Here is a 17,892-nt window from a genome sequence, read left to right as displayed (position 1 = left end):
TAAAATCAAAATATTTTGATTAGACTTATATTTCACTTCGGACATATAAATAAAATACTACAGTAAATTTTTATGCTTTTATATCTTTCAATTAGTTTCCACGTAAATTACTTTTAAAGTCAGTAATTAATTTCGGTATTCAAGGTAAAAAAATTAGAATATGGGATGAAATATATATTTAAGTAAAATTTGATGTATTAACAATAATCCACAATAAATTCTAAATTTAGCTTTCTATTTTTAACTTACATTTTCTATGTAAGTTAACTTAAATGTAAGTAACTTACATTTTCTATGTAAGTTAAAATCAGTAATTAATTCTGGAGTTTAAAATATAAAAATCAAAATGAGAGATCAAAAATACATATTCAAGTAAAATTTAACGTATCACTGATAAACTACAACAAATTCTAAATTTAGCTTTCTATTTTTAAACAAGTTCCTATGTAACTTAAAATCAGTAATTAATTCTGGAGTTTAGAATATAAAAATCAAAATGGGAGATCAAAAATATATATTCAAGTAAAATTTGACGTATCACTGATAAACAACAACAAATTCTAAATTTAGCTTTCTATTTTTAAACAAGTTCCTATGTAACTTAAAATCAGTAATTAATTCTGGAGTTTAAAATATAAAAATCAAAATGAGAGATCAAAAATACATATTCAAGTAAAATTTAACGTATCACTGATAAACTACAACAAATTCTAAATTTAGCTTTCTATTTTTAAACAAGTTTCTATGTAAGTTAAAATCAGTAATTAATTCTGGAGCTTAGAATATAAAAATCAAAATGGGAGATCGAAAATATATATTCAAGTAAAATTTAACGTATCACTGATAAACTACAACAAATTCTAAATTTAGCTTTCTATTTTTAAACAAGTTCCTATGTAAGTTAAAATCCAGTAATTTCGATATTTATAAAAACTTCACATCTAAACGCAATGCACGTGTCCAACGTCACACTATTATTTTTCCTCGTTGTAAAAATAACAACGCCTCAAAATTAGCCTCGCGTAATTATACCTCGAATTTATTATATAAACCACTTAACAGGTGATTTTATAATGTCATCCTTAAAAAATGACTTTATCAGAAAAGATAATTTCAGTATCACCATTAAAGTATCTTTTATTTAAACATTTTTTACGAGAAGCTCAGAAAAATATAAGTGACACGAAGAAAATGATCTTCACCTGCTTCGCAACTTATTTTTATAACGACTATATTAAACGCTATTGCATTGTCAGCAACACGTGGTTCTATTTTAACGTTATCTTAATATACATATAACGTGTATATGTTCATTATATGTACGTTTATTCGAGCGTGCACGAGGACAGCTCGTACGTTTTATTGTAATCGACTCGTTTAGAGTGAAATTATAAATTTAGTTTTTTTGCGGCAACGGTTTTAGCTTATCCGAGACTGCGTTTTTTTTCTGGTATTTTTGCTGTTCGCGTTGCATGCAAATATAAGGTCGATAGGAAATTACTTTAATTAGAGTAATTATGCAAACCAACTCTCCTGAATAACCATTATTTCGCGTTTAAATACAAATGGGCTGGAAAAATATTTTTTCCTCGAGATTAGATACAAGGAATACTCGCGTTACGAAACGGAGCTCGTATATTTTACCAAACTACTTTTTTTTATTTATTTAAAATTATTGATAAGTAAGAAGAATTTTAGAGTTACTGATTCTTAGTAAAATTGACAAATAATTCTTAATCATTTTTAATCAAATTGCAAGATAATTTTTAAAAGTTCTTAAGAAAAATTACAAAATAATTCTTAATAACTTTTAATAAAATTGCAGAATAATTCTTAAACATTCTTAAGAAAGAATACAAAATAATTCTTAATAATTTTTAATAAAATTGCAGAATAATTCTTAAACATTCTTGAGAAAGATTACAAAATAATTCTTAATAATTTTTAATAAAATTGCAGAATAATTCTTAAACATTCTTAAGAAAAGTTACAAAATAATTCTTAATAATTTTTAATAAAATTGCAGAATAATTCTTAAACATTCTTAAGAAAAATTACAAAATAATTCTTAATAATTTTTAATGAAATTGCAAAATAATTCTTAAAAATTCTTAAGAAAAGTCACAAAATAATTCTTAATAATTCTTAAGAAAAATTACAAAATAATTCTTAAAAATTCTCAAGAAAAATTACAAAATAATTTTTAATAATTCTTAAGAAAAATCACAAAATAATTCTTAACAAAAAAGTTAAAGAATAAAACTTAACAATTCTCAAAAAATATTAAAGAAACTTAATATTGCATAAAATAAAAATAAGAACCTCGACAAAATTCTAAATTATTATTTCTGACTAAAATGAAAAATAAGCAAATATTCAACGAAAGAATTATTGAAAAACAAAATCAAGTACATAATTTCAAACTACAATAATTGTACACTACACTAAACCTCTCACTCGTCATTTTACCCCATCCACAATTTGTAAAAAAGAAAAATTGAAGAACAAGATGTAAAAGCAGTTTTCGAATTTACAAATTTAAAAATGTATACAAGTTTTCATTAAAATACGAGAAACGTGTATAAAATAAGTATAAGTTAGCTATCGAAATGTGTACTACAGCGTTCGTTTAACATCGAGCTTATCTTACTCTCGGTATACACTCCGATCGGGTCCGTTAATTCGAGAAAACCGGCAGAAAATTTACAGGATTTCACAGATTCCGGCTAGTGGCGTTGGAAAAAAGTTTTCTTTTTTCTCCACGTCGAGCAAAATGCAACCTGCGTCGGTTTTAATTAACGGCTCATACATTTGCATGATTAGACGCTAAAAGTTACGCGGTATCAGCATTCCGTGCATCGAAACCGACTACGACACTAATGGCGGGGATTCCTCTCGCTCCAATGTCCAACGACGCGTATAACTGCGCTTGCCTTTAAATATTTATTCGTAGATTTACGGACGTTTGAACGCTTATATTTTAAATGAAACTGTATCATAAAAATGAATGGCCTCTACAATTATTCTTTATAACGAAAATTAACATGAAGCTTCTAATTTGAAATAAGAAGTCTGGGATTTTGTTGTATTTCTACCATTTTGGTGCTTCATGAATTTATCCATAAAATGGATCTTTGAGGACTGCTTATATTTTAAATGAAACTGTATCATAAAAATGAATGACCTCTACAATTATTCCTTATAACGAAAGTTAGCATGAAGCTTGTAATTTGAAATCAGAAGTCTGGGATTTTGATGTATTTTTACCATTTTGGTGTTTCATGAATTTATCCATAAAATGGATGTTTGAGGACTGCTTATATTTTAAATAAAACTATATCATAAAAATAAATGGCCTCTACAATTACTCTTTATAACGAAAATTAACATGAAACTTGTAATTTGAAATAAGAAGTCTGGGATTTTGATGTATTTCTACCATTTTGGTGTTTCATGAATTTATCCATAAAATGGATGTTTGAGGACTGCTTAAATTTTAACTGAAACTGAATAATAAAAATAAATAACACATAAACTCTATAATTATTCTTTATTCCAACGAAAGTTGATATACGAAAGATTCTAATTTGAAAGGGGAAATCTAAGATTCATTTAAAATCTAAGATCCGCCATTTTGTCGGCTTTCGTGAATCTAGTTAATATGGCGGCCAACGTTAGGAGGTATTTTCATTCGAATTTATGAGTCTTTTAGTAATTTTGATGGAGATATAATTCGTTTATTTTAATGAGACTCTCATTTTATTTTTAGTAAAGGGTTTTGAAAGTTAGTTATATTTGGTCGTAAGATCGTAGTGAAATGGTTTGACAGTTTTAGTTGCTTGTTGTTTAATTTTTGAGAAACTAACTCTTGAATTAAGAAATTTTCAAATATACGCATTGCAAAATGTTTTTAGACATCCACATTCCTAGATTTTATTGTTTGTAGATACATATCTAATGCAAAATTTAGTAATAAATGTTTTTCTAGTAGCTCGAAAATTGACGTAACGACGGGCAAATGTTCCCCAAAGGGCACTGTAAAAAGCAATTGCAAGGCACTCGATTTTCTTCGAATTCTTCATCTTGAAATTTTAGATATTCACGAATTTTCGAATTTCCTAGTTTCTTCAATTTTAAAATTACCAATATTCTGAATTTTTCAATTCTTAAATGTGACAATTTGAAAATTTAATGCTTGCCAAGTCGTTAGATGCCATGCACTAAAAATTGGATACTAGATAAATTTCTAAATGTGAGAATTTGAAAAATTGATGCTTTCCAAGTCAGTAATTGAGGCTTGAAAATTTGATGCTTGTTAAATCTTCAGAGGTGAAAATTTTATAGTTGATAAATATCTAAACGTCAAAGTTTTTAGATCTGATTGCTGCTAAATTTCTAAACGTGAAAGTTTGAAAATTTTGTACTTCCATGCTCGAAAATTGATAATTTAGTGATATATGAAATTAGTGACCTAGTAAATTAGAAAATTCGAAAATTAGATAATTACTAAATTGGGAAATACTTAATTTGTATAATTGTTAAATTGTTAATTTCTAAAATTGTGAAATTGTTAAACTGTTAAAATGTTAAAATGTTAAAATGTTAAAATGTTAAATTGTTAAAATATGAAATTGTTTAACTGTTAAAATGTTAAACTGTTAAAATGTTAAAATGTTAAAATGTTAAAATGTTAAACCGTTAAACTGCTAAATTGTTAAAATATTAAAGTTAAATGTTAAAATGTTAAAATGTTAAACCGTTAAACTGTTAAATTGTTAAAATATTAAAGTGATAAATTGTTAAATTTTTAAAGTGATAAACTGGGTAATTGACAAACTAGTAAATTAGTAAATTAATAGATTAGTAGATTAATAATTTAATAACTTAGTAAATTGATGAATTAGTGAATTAGTAAACCAATAAATTACTAAAGTAACAAATAAGCTACTGAAATATCTAAAATATTAAAACTAAAAATACGTATTTGATTATCCAAAATACTAAACTCCAAAACTCCAAAACTTAAAAACTTTCAAATTTCAAACATTTGTCTTCTCCCATTTTTTCCCATTTCCACATCACCAAACTTTTAATATCAACAATTTTTTTAATTTCCAAATTTATCAGTTTGAAAGTCCAGGGGCGAAAGAACACATTCCAAATTACTGAATTTTCACAAATGTCAAAAATGTCAGGTCACAAATCTTTTATAAAATTTGATTTCATTTTTTAACTCGAACATTTGAGAATCTGAAAATCTGTATATTTCAGCGTTTCGAAAATCGTCGCTATTAGAATCGGTCGTGACGGGCAGAATTCGCTTGAGTTTATTTCTGATTGCACCCGTGGACCGATTCGGCGGTCGGCTATTCGGTAGTTAAGTAGAAACAAATGAAGTGAATTCGAGGAATTCGAACTAAGACTGTGGTCTCTGGAATCGCTCTAAATAGTTTTTCGAAATCAAACGATCGACTCAAATCTCCTTTTCTTCTTCATCGTCTCGTTCCATTTTACACAGAACCTCTTCAAAAATTCCACTATCTTCAATCGGTCAAATACCCACTAAAATTATAAACTATTCAAAGTATTAACAAAAATCCTCTAATATGCAAAGTGTACTATTGATCGAAATCTTAAAAATAAGCTACAACTATTTTATAACTGTCTTTTTATTAACCCTGTCTGGTCGATTTGACGGATTCGTTGCTGAGGACATTGCTCACTTCATTCAATAGCAATGCATTTGACCCAGTACGAAATACCGCAATATCTCGATGAATGTATAATAAATTGTCAGTGATCTTGTCAAATATTTTGTTGTAAACCAAAGACAATTATATTAATATTTGAGCTTCGATAGTGTGTGAAGCATTGTGGCGTTTCATAGTGCTTAAAAGTTTCTTGAAGGCAAGTTGAATAGTTAAATTTTTTAGCGAAGGTTCGTTATAAAATATTACTCTCGATTTATCGTTGAACGTGTTCGTTCTCGAGTGTTCATATTTACCATTAAATTTATTTTCTTCTATAATTATTATTTTCCTGTCGTGACACGCGTGAACGCGATGTGAACATGATTGTACGTAATGTGGAACATGTTTCGTATCAGGTACTGTTGCTTGATAATATTATGTAGTGTTACAAGATATATTTTTACCGTTCGAAGTACATTACAGTGATAATAACAGAGAAAAATGGGTCCAATGCATTCGCGCATGCGAAATGTGCTCGACGTGTGGACGAAGAGATGTATTATACAAGATAAACTAAAAAAGGAATTTGTTCATTTATCTTTTTTGTTTAAATAAATATTCATTTTTCATGGGGGACATTTTCTCGGTTTTTACAAATTTCGTACTTGTGATGTATCAGGTGCCATTTTCTCAATTCAACGCTTTTGACATGTTTTACATCTTTTATTGCAATTTCGAGACACTACTTCATTTAATCCACGGTGTCAAACAAAACACTCTTCACCCATAAAACAATCCACAAAACACTACACTTTTCATTCGTTTTCCAAAGAATGTATCACGGTATCGCCTCTCGTGTTCATACCACAGGTATTATAATCGACATCGTCAAATCTCGTAGAATTTCTCGTTAGTTACCCGCTCATAATCGTGGAGATAAATTGCTGGATGATAGTGTTTCGTTAGTGTAATTACGATCGACGTGCAGGATTCATAATCGTCCGCAAAATGCGGGAAATACGTGTTAAACGAGCTGCCTTAACAGCGTGTAACGTTGAACGATTGAAAGTTATCGTTGAATCGCCACACGCTACTGAATATTCTATAGTTACAACAGATTTATCTGATCCGAGGATGCATGGTACATGCCGGCGCTTTAATCACTTTTATTCGGTCAAAGGACTCGTTTCAAAACGATTTAGAGCAATTTTTTATCTCACGTTCGCCTCTCACTTGTTTCCTTATTTACATTATTTATCTACATCGACTTTGTGACGTGCAAATAATTTGTATTGAAATAGTACTTCAGATTATTTTACTGATAACAATTAACAGGTTTGAAACTATTTTCTATTTTTTGGTATATGTGTACATGTGCATTTGGTATGTGTTTTTTATACTGAAGTATTTTCTACTTTTTTGTATATGTGACATCCATATGTGTATATGTGATATTCATGTGTGTATATGGATGTATGTGTATATATATGGAGATATATGTGTGTATGGGTACATGTGTATACATATGGATGTATGCGTATATGGGTATATATGTACACATATGGATACATATGTATATGTGTGTATGTGTATACATGTGGACGTATGTGTATATGGGTACATGTGTATACATATGAATATATATGTATATTTGGTACATGTTTGTATACATGCATATGTATTACATCGGTGCATATGTACATGTATATTTTACACATGTGCATATATGTATAATTTGCAAGTGTCATACTCAATCAAGTTCTGTACACAACAGCAAATATCTTTTAATTAGGTATTAGGTTTAGATATTTATAATCAAATATCTTTTAAAGTTAGAGGTTAGGATTTTGAAATACGTGAAAATTACATTAAGTATCCGAAACTATGTTCATCTTTTAAACAAATGTAACTGTGATTGCATACTATAAAAATTGTATTACCGTAATAATTGTACGATGTACAGTAAATTGATTAGAGTAAAAATTGTTGAAAAATATAGTGTGAAGCGGTAGTAACATTTTGTGGCCGAGACTAGTAGATCTTCAGATAGTAGGATGTTCGAATAGAGGAGCATTCAGATTATAGAGCGTCTATTGTAATCAAAATTAGCGGTTGTTGTGTTCCCAAATCCTCGTGCGAAAACACGATGAACCTCCATCCAGCATGCTTTTATCACTCGGAGCAACATTTTCAATGAAAATAAATGAAACTGTCCGACTACTGAATTTTAGTATCATAAGCTGTAGTGACGTATTTAGGTCCTCCTTTGAAATCTGACAGGTGTTATGTCTTGTTAACTTCTGTCAGTATAACTTTTGTTTGGTTAATCAATATTGTGTGACAGAAGTGCGCAAATGTGATAAAATACAGAATAGAGACACGCAGAAATATCTTCACTAAAATTACAAATTTAAAGTGAAATTTTTTAACGAAATTTGCAATTTTGTGTTTTGAAGAAGTAGTATGAATTTAAAATTCATAAATAGTCTATAATGAAATTCTTATTTTTATTAAATATTAAGGCTAAAACGTTAAGTATGATTATTTATATTTTATTTCATATGATGACACATATACGTGTTACAGGACATATGATACTTGATCACATATGTTAACACATTTACACATGATAACACATGTTACATGATGACGCAAAATTAAATCTAAAATATCACATATGATTATTAAAATTTGTTACAATCACTTTCATGTAATAAGTCATGTGATAATACATATTACAACCATAACACATGTTACATGACGATTCAAAATTAAATCCAAAACGTCACATATGATCATTAACATTCCTTAAAATCGTTTTTTAGTTACAATTCATACAAGTAACACCTATTATAATAGTTCCATAATAAATTTCAAAGAATAACATATTACAATGAAAACTGTAGATTGACAGATGTAAAGGAATTTTAAAAAGTGTTCAAAATTCAATCGTTTACATTCACATAGGAATGCAAAGCTGAGAATCCGCGCGCTTCTGCATTATTCACAGGGAATCTATTTCATTCAGGGCCCCAGTAAATTGCTTTTGTCAAACAGATAAAGCTGTTACGAGACGGTGATAGCTGAAGCAAATTATCGTTGGTGCATATTTTATACATACATGAACACGTTGCAATCGGATTAAATACCTCGCGATCGCGCGAAAATTTAACCAAAATATTCTAATTGGTGCGTCACACATTTGTTCAAAATATACCTGCGATTATATTACAAGAATGTTATAAAATATAAGTTAGTCAAGTAACAGTAAAAACTGAAAGTATATTTTTCAGTTAATCAGAGATCAACTTTAAATTTCGTTAGGTATTAAGTATTTCACTAGGTTTACGTTTTCATAGATCTACGCAAACGTAGGTCTACGTTTCCGCAAGTCTACACGTAAGTCCACGTTTTCATAGATCTACGTTTCCATAAACCCACGTCTTCATACATCTGCCTTTCCATATGTCTACGTTTTCACAGTTCTACTTGTCTATAAGTCTACGTCTCCGTAGGTGTACGCTTTCATAGCTCTACGTGTCCACAAGTCTACATCTCCATAGGTCTACATTTTCATAGGACTACATTTCCATAGGTTTACGCTTTCATAGGTCAACATTTCCGCAGATCCACATTTCCACAGATCTACCTTCACATAGATCCACGTCTTCGTAGATCTACGTTTCTACAGGTCTGCGTTTTAACTACATCCCGATTTCCCTGGATTCAGTATTTCACTGCTATGCGATTGCTCGAGATGTTTAATCGATTTCAAAGCCAATGCACGGATAAAACACGCGTACGGTTAGTTACGAAATAAAAGGATATCCTTGAAACTCACAAAAGATCTGTATCGGAAGCTAGGATCGTATATTAGGAGAGTTCTTCAAATTAAACAAGTTGACCCTACGTACCTGAGCGACAAACCTATGAATATCCAGTCAGGTAAGCCAAACGTTTATTATCCGGTCAGAAGGTAATAAAATCGTGGTTTCCATAGTGACACAAACTTTCCGGACAACCAATATCCCCAGACGCGTCTGCAAGGTCTATCGGTTCCAAAAGAACACTTGGTTTTCTCTATTTTTGTCACGCAGACAACGCAATCTATTCGTCGTTTCGACTTGTTCGCTTTGAACGAGAATTCGCGAAGGGTTCGAGCAAATACTGACGCGAAGAACGCTTCCAAAAAAGCCGCAGAAATTTGACCTGTCAGTGGTTGGACTTTAAATAGCGGCGTCAGTGGTCGTCGTGGAAGGCACTAGTTCGACATCTTTCTGTCGCTCGGTTGAGAAATACGTGGACTGTTACGGAATTAATGAGACGTTTGTAAAAGTTGCACCGTGATATTTTCAAGAATCGAAGTGATGTAGTTCCTTGAGGAATCGATACCGATTGATACGGTTTTGTAAAATAACCCTAGTAACTCGAAAGCGTATTTATTACAGAAATGGCGGAAAATAATTGATAGCGTGATCTTTACGTTTGATCTAAAATGGCGACTTAAGCAGATGTTATTTGCGAGTATGGTTATCAAGGTATTGTATGAGAAGTATGATTACCTGGATAGCATATAAGAATATGATTATTGAGGTATTGTGCAAGAAGTATAATCTAGATATCTAGATATCATGTATCAAGTATGATTACCAAGATATAATATTAGAAATATGATTGTCAAGATATTATGTTCGAATTATGATTATCAAATCATCATATAAAAGGTAGCAGTGTGTGTCCAATTTTAAAGGAGTACAATATGTGAAATTTTTTATGTATGTGAACTACACTTTTCTACTAATGTAATTTTTATGTATTGTTTAAAAATTAAAAATTTGAAAAGATGAAAGTAAATAAACAAACGAGTATTATATTAGATCACGATCGTCAAAGAAACGAAAATGTCAATTTTAATTTTACTTTAGACAAGTTAACGTTTCAACATACCAACGGATTATATTTTAAATACTATTGAAAATAAACTTCTTAACTTCTTACTTTAACATTACCTTCTTATTCTCCATTTCCACAAAATCATATAAGCAGCAAAATTACCGGAAACATCAAACGAAAGAAAAACGGAAAAAGAATTAATCGACGGAGATATTAGATAAATACCGCGAGGGCGAAAAAATTCCGTCGGCCGTTGTTTCGAGCGATCATAAACATTTTTACTCGGATTTCGCGATTTTTGCGAAAAATATTTTTACCAAAGCATCAGTCACGAATTTATAGGCAAGTTTGTGTACAAAACAATAACGTAAAAGCGTTATTTTATCGAACAATTATTCAATTAGTATGACAAAGGAACATTCGAAATAATTTGAACAAAACGCGTACTATTTTTCGTGCAGAAAATTGATGCCAAAAATTGCTGCAAAATTAAAGCAACAACGATAGTCCTGACAATAGAGTATTAAAAATCCTCGGAATAATCGGTGCATGTTTTTCTACCGCTTTCCTTTGTTCAAACCAAGGTTAATTCTCTCTAAATTTTAGCGTGATCTCATTGTCGGAATACGTAGTTTAACTTGATTTATGGTGGATATTTTCAATCAAATCTGATGAAACTTGTCATTGAGGAATAAAAGATCGAACGGAAAAATAAAAAGTGTACAAAATTTAGAATTTATATTTACTGACACTAACGTTACTTTAACTATTTATTTTAAATAGTCTTTAATTAATAATTTCATCGTTCATTTTTTATTTTTACTAATTCTTCTTTGTATGATTACATAATTTACTAATGATTTCATGTTGACTTCATATTTATAGTCTGACTAATATTATTTTAATTATTTATTTAAAAGCTGACAATTAAATTTAACTCTTTCTCTAATTTTGTATATTATAAAATTTAACTGATTTTCAGTTAAAGTACGATTGAAATTATAATAATTGCTAAATTTGCAAATTGTCATAAATTGAGAGTAAATTTGAAAATTAATTAATAGAGTCTTTAATTGAGATTTCTTCGCTATTAGTATTTCTGACTGGTATTAATTATTACAAAGTACAATTAGATCGAAATAGGTTCTTGAAATTATTTATTAAAGCTATCGAATTTGGCGAACTATAGATAACTTTTCTGTGCTGCAATTTATGAATTTATTTTGGTGAGACAGAACTATACTTTATGATATTATTGAATTGAATTATGAGACAGACTAATGTGAAACAGTAAGAGATTTTAATTGTAAAAAAATAAAGCTTTCTTGTATGTGAGTTTTAATTGTAACCATTGTTAAATTTTAGCTGTAAATTGCAGTTATATTTGTTATCAAATTATAACTATAAATTGTAGTTATATTTGTTATTAAAGTATAACTATAAATTGCAGTTATATTTATTATTAAAGTTTAACTATAAATTACAGTTATATTTATTATTAAATTACATTTATAAATTATTGATATATTTGTCATAAAATTATAACTACAAACTATAGTTACATTTATTAAATTATGACTATAATTATTCAATCAAAAATTTATTTCAAACTTCATTTTATGAAGTAAATAAAATTTTTGACCAAAACTTTAATTATCAGAAATATTTATTTCAAAAATTCTTAAAACTCAGAAATGTTTATTTCCGAAATTCTTGAAATCCAGAATTGTTAGTTTCTAAAATCCTTAAAACCCAAAAATACCCATTTCTAAAATTCTTGAAACCCAGAAATGTTTATTTCTAAAATTCTTGAAACCCAGAAATATTTATTTCTAAAATTCTTAAAACCCAGAAATGTTTATTTCTAAAATTCTTGAAACCCAGAAATGTCCATTTCTAAAATTCTTAAAACCCAAAAATGTCCATTTCTAACCTTCTCAAAACCCAAAAATGTTCATTTCTAAACTTCTTAAAACCCAAAAATGTTCATTTCTAAACTCCTTAAAACTCACAAAAATTTACCTCCAAAAATCTTCAAAATCAAATATTTATTTCAAATGTTCTCTCAACATAAAACGTTATCGAATCCAAATCACATTTTCATAGAAACAAGGCGCAACTTCATGCAAATTTTACGTTAATTAAACAGTTACAAAGTCCTGCAAAGTTCACATGAGTTAGAAACATAGATTACGCAGTTCTGAATTCATAATATAGGTGAAGGAAAAAATATAGACACCTCGAAGTGGGAGAATAAATAAATTATTTAGGCAACGGTGACGCGTGAAACTTTACTAGAACAATAAACTTTGATTCTTTAAAACTTTTGTTAAAAGTTTTCTAACAATGAGAACAGTCTTAACTTTCTTTAGTATGAACATAAAAATAATGAACATCTCAATTGTTTTACTCGTGTAATATTATTTTGCTATTAATATTTTATGGAATATAAATTAATTCATTAATTAATATTTTGTAGTAGACAAATTACACATAGTGTTTATATGTTTTTTTATGTATTCACATAGTGTTCATAATTTTATAGCATTCAAAAAATGTTGACTCAAACATTTCTTTTAATTAATCATAAAATTTGTAACAACGTTAAATTGAATTTATAATCGTGAATTATTGAATTTATAATAATGAGTTTTCTGTGTAAAATATTTTAATATTCGCGATTAAATTTAATTATTCGTACATTGAAACAATGTGACAGGTGAAACGAGTTGAAGTTCAAACACGAAACAAAGTGTCGTAACTTCGGATTATAAATAAAATTGTCTAGTATTCTGTGCTGATATAAACGTCATCCTAATCGCATTTATTCTTTCCTTTATTATGAAAGTAAACTCGATATTTTTATATCAAGCTGCGAATTTTCGAGCATTTGCAATAATGAAAGGAATTATGTATCAAAATTTATTTGTGTCGAGTGGATAAATTGTGACAATGAACATTTGACGATACTTATTTTTTATAATAAATTCAACATTCCTTTGTCAGTATATTGAATGTGTTTTTAACGTTCACTGTTATAATAAATACGGCCATGTATCACACGTTATAACTGTAATTTACTATTATGCAAAATTTTTGTTCGTTGCATTGAAATATTCAGTCAAACCTTCACTGTTATAATAAAATATGTCGTAAAACATATCATAAATTTAAAAGAAAAATAATATTTTTATTTTAGTCTCTGTGCTTATTTCATATTAAATATACGACTTAACCTACAATTCTAAGTTCACGTTTTTACTGATTATAATTGACAGTATCACTTAATTTTTTATACTCATGAAATCTACATGTACTCCAATAACTATCATAAATAATAACTAACAAATTAAAATGTTAATAAGTTTGTTCACATCATTTAATAACATTTAAACTTTTTACCAGATTTAGTTCATATATGACATGTTAACATAATACACTTCTGAAATATTTATTTTTACGTTATTATTATATGTCCACATAAAGTACTTCATAATATTCATATAACTACATATTCTCCACATAATGTATTTTTAAAAGATTCCTATATGAATATGTCCATATAATGTATTTTCATATGTGTTCATATGTGACTACATACATATATGTTCATATGTGACTGCATATCCACATAGCGTCCTCAAAATTGTCATACATAATTATATCCACATATTGTACTTTTTAAATGTTCACATATAGTATGTTCATATATCCTATTTTCTATATGCTCATATGTGAATATATCTGCAAATGATCATACATAATTATATCCACATATTGTACTTTTTAAATGTTCACATATATTATGTCCATATATTCTATTTTCTATATATTCATATGTGACTACATGTCCACACAGACTTTTCAAAATACCCATACATAATTACATATCTACACATTGTATTACCTAAATGTTCACATATGACTATCCACATGTATTCTCTAATTGTTCATATGTGCCTACATGTGCACCTAGCGTTCTCAAAATATTCATTACAAGTACATATCATCCAGTGTACTTTACAAATGTTCATACATGTCCACATGGTGTACAAATGTTCATACACGTCTACATGTCTTTCTGAAATATTCACACGTGCAATGCGCCTACAGAAACCATATTATCCACTCGACGCAAATAAATTTTGCTCAAAAATCTTCAAATATATCACAAAAAAACCCCGAAACAAATTAATGCACCTTACACATTTCATAACCGATAACTGGCCAGTAAAGTACAATTAAGGAAGCCAACTTTCGAAAATCTGAAATGTCACTGTCGAAACAAGTAGTTCGCAATAAAGGTCACAATAATGGCACAGCAAAACGATTAGAAAGTATACGTACTTTGGGAAGTGAGGTCACCGGGTTCGTCCTGTATGTTAACGGGTGAGATTTTCACTGACCTTGGAGGGCCCTGAAGGCTGAGGGGCCCGGGCCCTCCGGCAGCGGCCATCCTCTGCATCGCTGCACCCCCGATTTCCATCGCTCTTCCAGCCCTGCGCACCTCTTTCGACGACTTTCGAGCAATCTTGAAGCCTTCCTGCCAAGTACGACCACGGGTCGTACTTACTTTTACCCGGACAGAATTCCACGAAAGTTTCAACCCCGTCACCACGCACGGTTACTCCCTCCGGGAGTTCAGAGATCGACACTATCAATCCTTACACTATCGAACACTATCGTCTCGATCGTTCAACACTTCACTGGTCCTCGGATCACTCGAGTTTATCCGAGTCCCTCATCGTCAGAACGCACATGGATTCGATTTCTTAGACAATTAACGTCACGCACTGTGTTCTGGCCATTCCAGTGCAGCCTGGAAGTCTGCCCGAGCTCGGGGCAAACGCTGTCAACGGATCCAAGCGTTTGACAGATCCAAATCGACTCGCACGGTTGAACCTGCTCCCCTCCTCGATCGGGGCTTCGATCGGTCCGATCCGATTGTTTGGAAGGGTTAACGGATCCGTGGTCCAGGTGGAAAAAAAGGATCGCGGGTGTACGATTATTCCCTTGTCACTCGCGGTACACCGGCGGCTCTCCCGTAGCGGTAACGAAAAATCAGGGAGAAAGGGGGTTGGAAAGGTGGACGGGGAGGGAGAGCAACCGAGAGAGAGAGAGACAGAGAGAGAGGAAGAGAGACAGGAGAAGAGAGAAAAAAGAGAGAAAGAGAGAACACGTTACACGACACAACACACCAACGAAACTGACGGCGCGGGGCCCTGGGAGGCACTGACTGCCGGTTAGGCTCCTATAGCACCCAACCTAACCACCCGAGGCCCCCACCTTCGAGGTCGACCTCTTCGACCCCACTACCGAGGTCGGTCCTCCACATCGAGCCACGTCCTATCCGCTGGCGAGAAACCGAGGCTCGTTTCCACGCAGACGTCGAACCATTCGTTCTCCCGATGGAGTCGACTCTGTCGCTTCCACGCCTCCTGGGGGCAGCTGCGGGACACTTGGCCGGTTCGAGCCGCCAACAAAATGGCCGACAGACCTAATCGATTCGTACCTCGACCCTCTCCTCTCCTCTTTATCGAGCCTCACCCGATATCTCCGTCGCTCTCGACGATGCTGATCCGAACCCACGACCAGATATCTATCCGCTGCCAAAGACGTTAAACAGTTCCTCTGGCCACTGGCTTCCTCGAATCGCGTCTCTGACCTGCCTGTCAAACTGCCGACGACCTGTTGTCTTTCTCGACTTTCGTTATGTACCATCCACGTATCCGCCCGCGGAGGAGGAGCCCGGAGCTCCGAAGAGCTGAGATTCTTTTTTCTCGCGCGATTCCGAATATCGCCTTGCCGCTTTATTGATTCGCTGCGTTCCCGGATGCCTCCAATCCTTTTGTCTCCAGAATACTGCACGCGGCTTCTCCTCGGACTCACGCTTCATGGCGGTGTCTTTCTTACAACAGAAAATTCTGAGGTCTTCGAAAATTCTGCGGATTGACATTTTTAGCGGAGGAGGAGCGCTCTTGGGTCTTCCGGGTCTTCTGGGATTTGGAACCTTTCGGAGTACTTGTAATTGAATCTTTGGTGTTTGGTTTCGGTGAGGTTTGATCTAATCGAGGTTCGATTTGTGGAAGAAATGGTTTGCAGGGTACATTGTATTTTAATTCGAAAGACATGGAGCTGTGGTAGAGTAAGGCGATTTTCAGAATCGATCATTTGGATTACTTTTGTTAATAACAATTTTTGGGAATTCTTTACTCTCTTATTTGGGAATTCTTGTAATTGTAGCTTATGTTTGATTTGAGTTTGTTCGATTTATGGGGCATTTGTGGAACAAAATGTTGAATAGGTTCATTTTCTTTTAATGCGAGATCCTTGTAGCTTTGAGAGGTTCAGTTAGGAAAATGGACAAAAAAAGTCAGTTTCAAATCCTTCGATCATTTGTATTATTTTTATGATTAATAATTATATAAGTTCAATTGTATTTGTGAAGTTTATAAATTTCAAGTAAGCAACATTTTTATAAATTGTAAATGTATTTACAAATTTTAGGTAAACGATTTTATAAATTTTAAGTAAATGCCGTTTTTATAAATTTTAAGTAAATGACGTTTTTATAAATTTTATAAATTCTGAGTAAGTGTATTAAATTCTATAGATTGCAAACGTATTTAAAAAATTTTAAGCAAACGAATTTGCAAATTTGATAAACTTTAAGTAAATTTACTTTTATCAGTCTTTCAAATTTTATAAACTTTTTACAAGCTTTTAAGATTAAGTAATGTAATTTCTGGTTTAATTTGAAAAAACTCTACGAGTCTTTTCTCTAAAATTTTTAATATTGCATTAATGTGTACCTTTCGAGTATTCAAAGTATTCGATTCATCCGTTCGCGCGTGAATCGAATTATTAAAGAGGATGCTTCGTTAATATGACTAATTTCACAAATCGCACAGGAAAATCTAGTTCCTTCATTTTATGAATGTATCTTTGTTTTCAGAAAATTTTAACAAAATATTGTACATGGCTGAACATAACTTTTCACTACTTTAATCTTATTATTATTATGTGTCTCACTATTTTTTTAATTTTGATATTTAATTATGTTACGTGTTTCAATAATTTAGACTGAAGTAGTAAATATTTAACATTTTATTAATTTTGCATGAAATCATTCGAACAAATCGTAAAAAGGAAATAGATATGAAATAAATTATTATTACATCTGTTTTCATAAATTCCCTTTTTATATTTTCAACCTGTTACTTGCATTTTCAATTTGTTAATTAATTTTTATTTAATTTCAGCAAATTAATTACTATTAGAATTTATTTAAAATTTTAATTATTTCAGA

At 31.0% G+C, this 17,892-nt stretch overlaps 1 protein-coding gene across 1 annotated transcript in view; it reads right to left on the bottom strand.

Annotated features, from left to right (window-relative positions):
• Positions 1 to 16,056, bottom strand: part of tup (LIM1_Isl and LIM2_Isl domain-containing protein tup) — a 75,186-nt gene extending 59,130 nt beyond the window's left edge. The window contains exon 1 of the mRNA XM_076540002.1: positions 14,931 to 16,056. Coding sequence (XP_076396117.1) covers positions 14,931 to 15,069 — 139 coding nt within the window. The 5' untranslated portion in view covers positions 15,070 to 16,056. The remainder of the gene's footprint in view (positions 1 to 14,930) is intronic.
• Between the last annotated feature and the right edge of the window lie 1,836 nt (positions 16,057 to 17,892).

This window comes from Megachile rotundata, chromosome 15, assembly GCF_050947335.1.
Source record: "Megachile rotundata isolate GNS110a chromosome 15, iyMegRotu1, whole genome shotgun sequence".
NCBI classification, from domain to species: Eukaryota; Metazoa; Arthropoda; class Insecta; order Hymenoptera; family Megachilidae; genus Megachile; species Megachile rotundata.
This window is presented reverse-complemented; position numbering and strand designations above follow the sequence as displayed.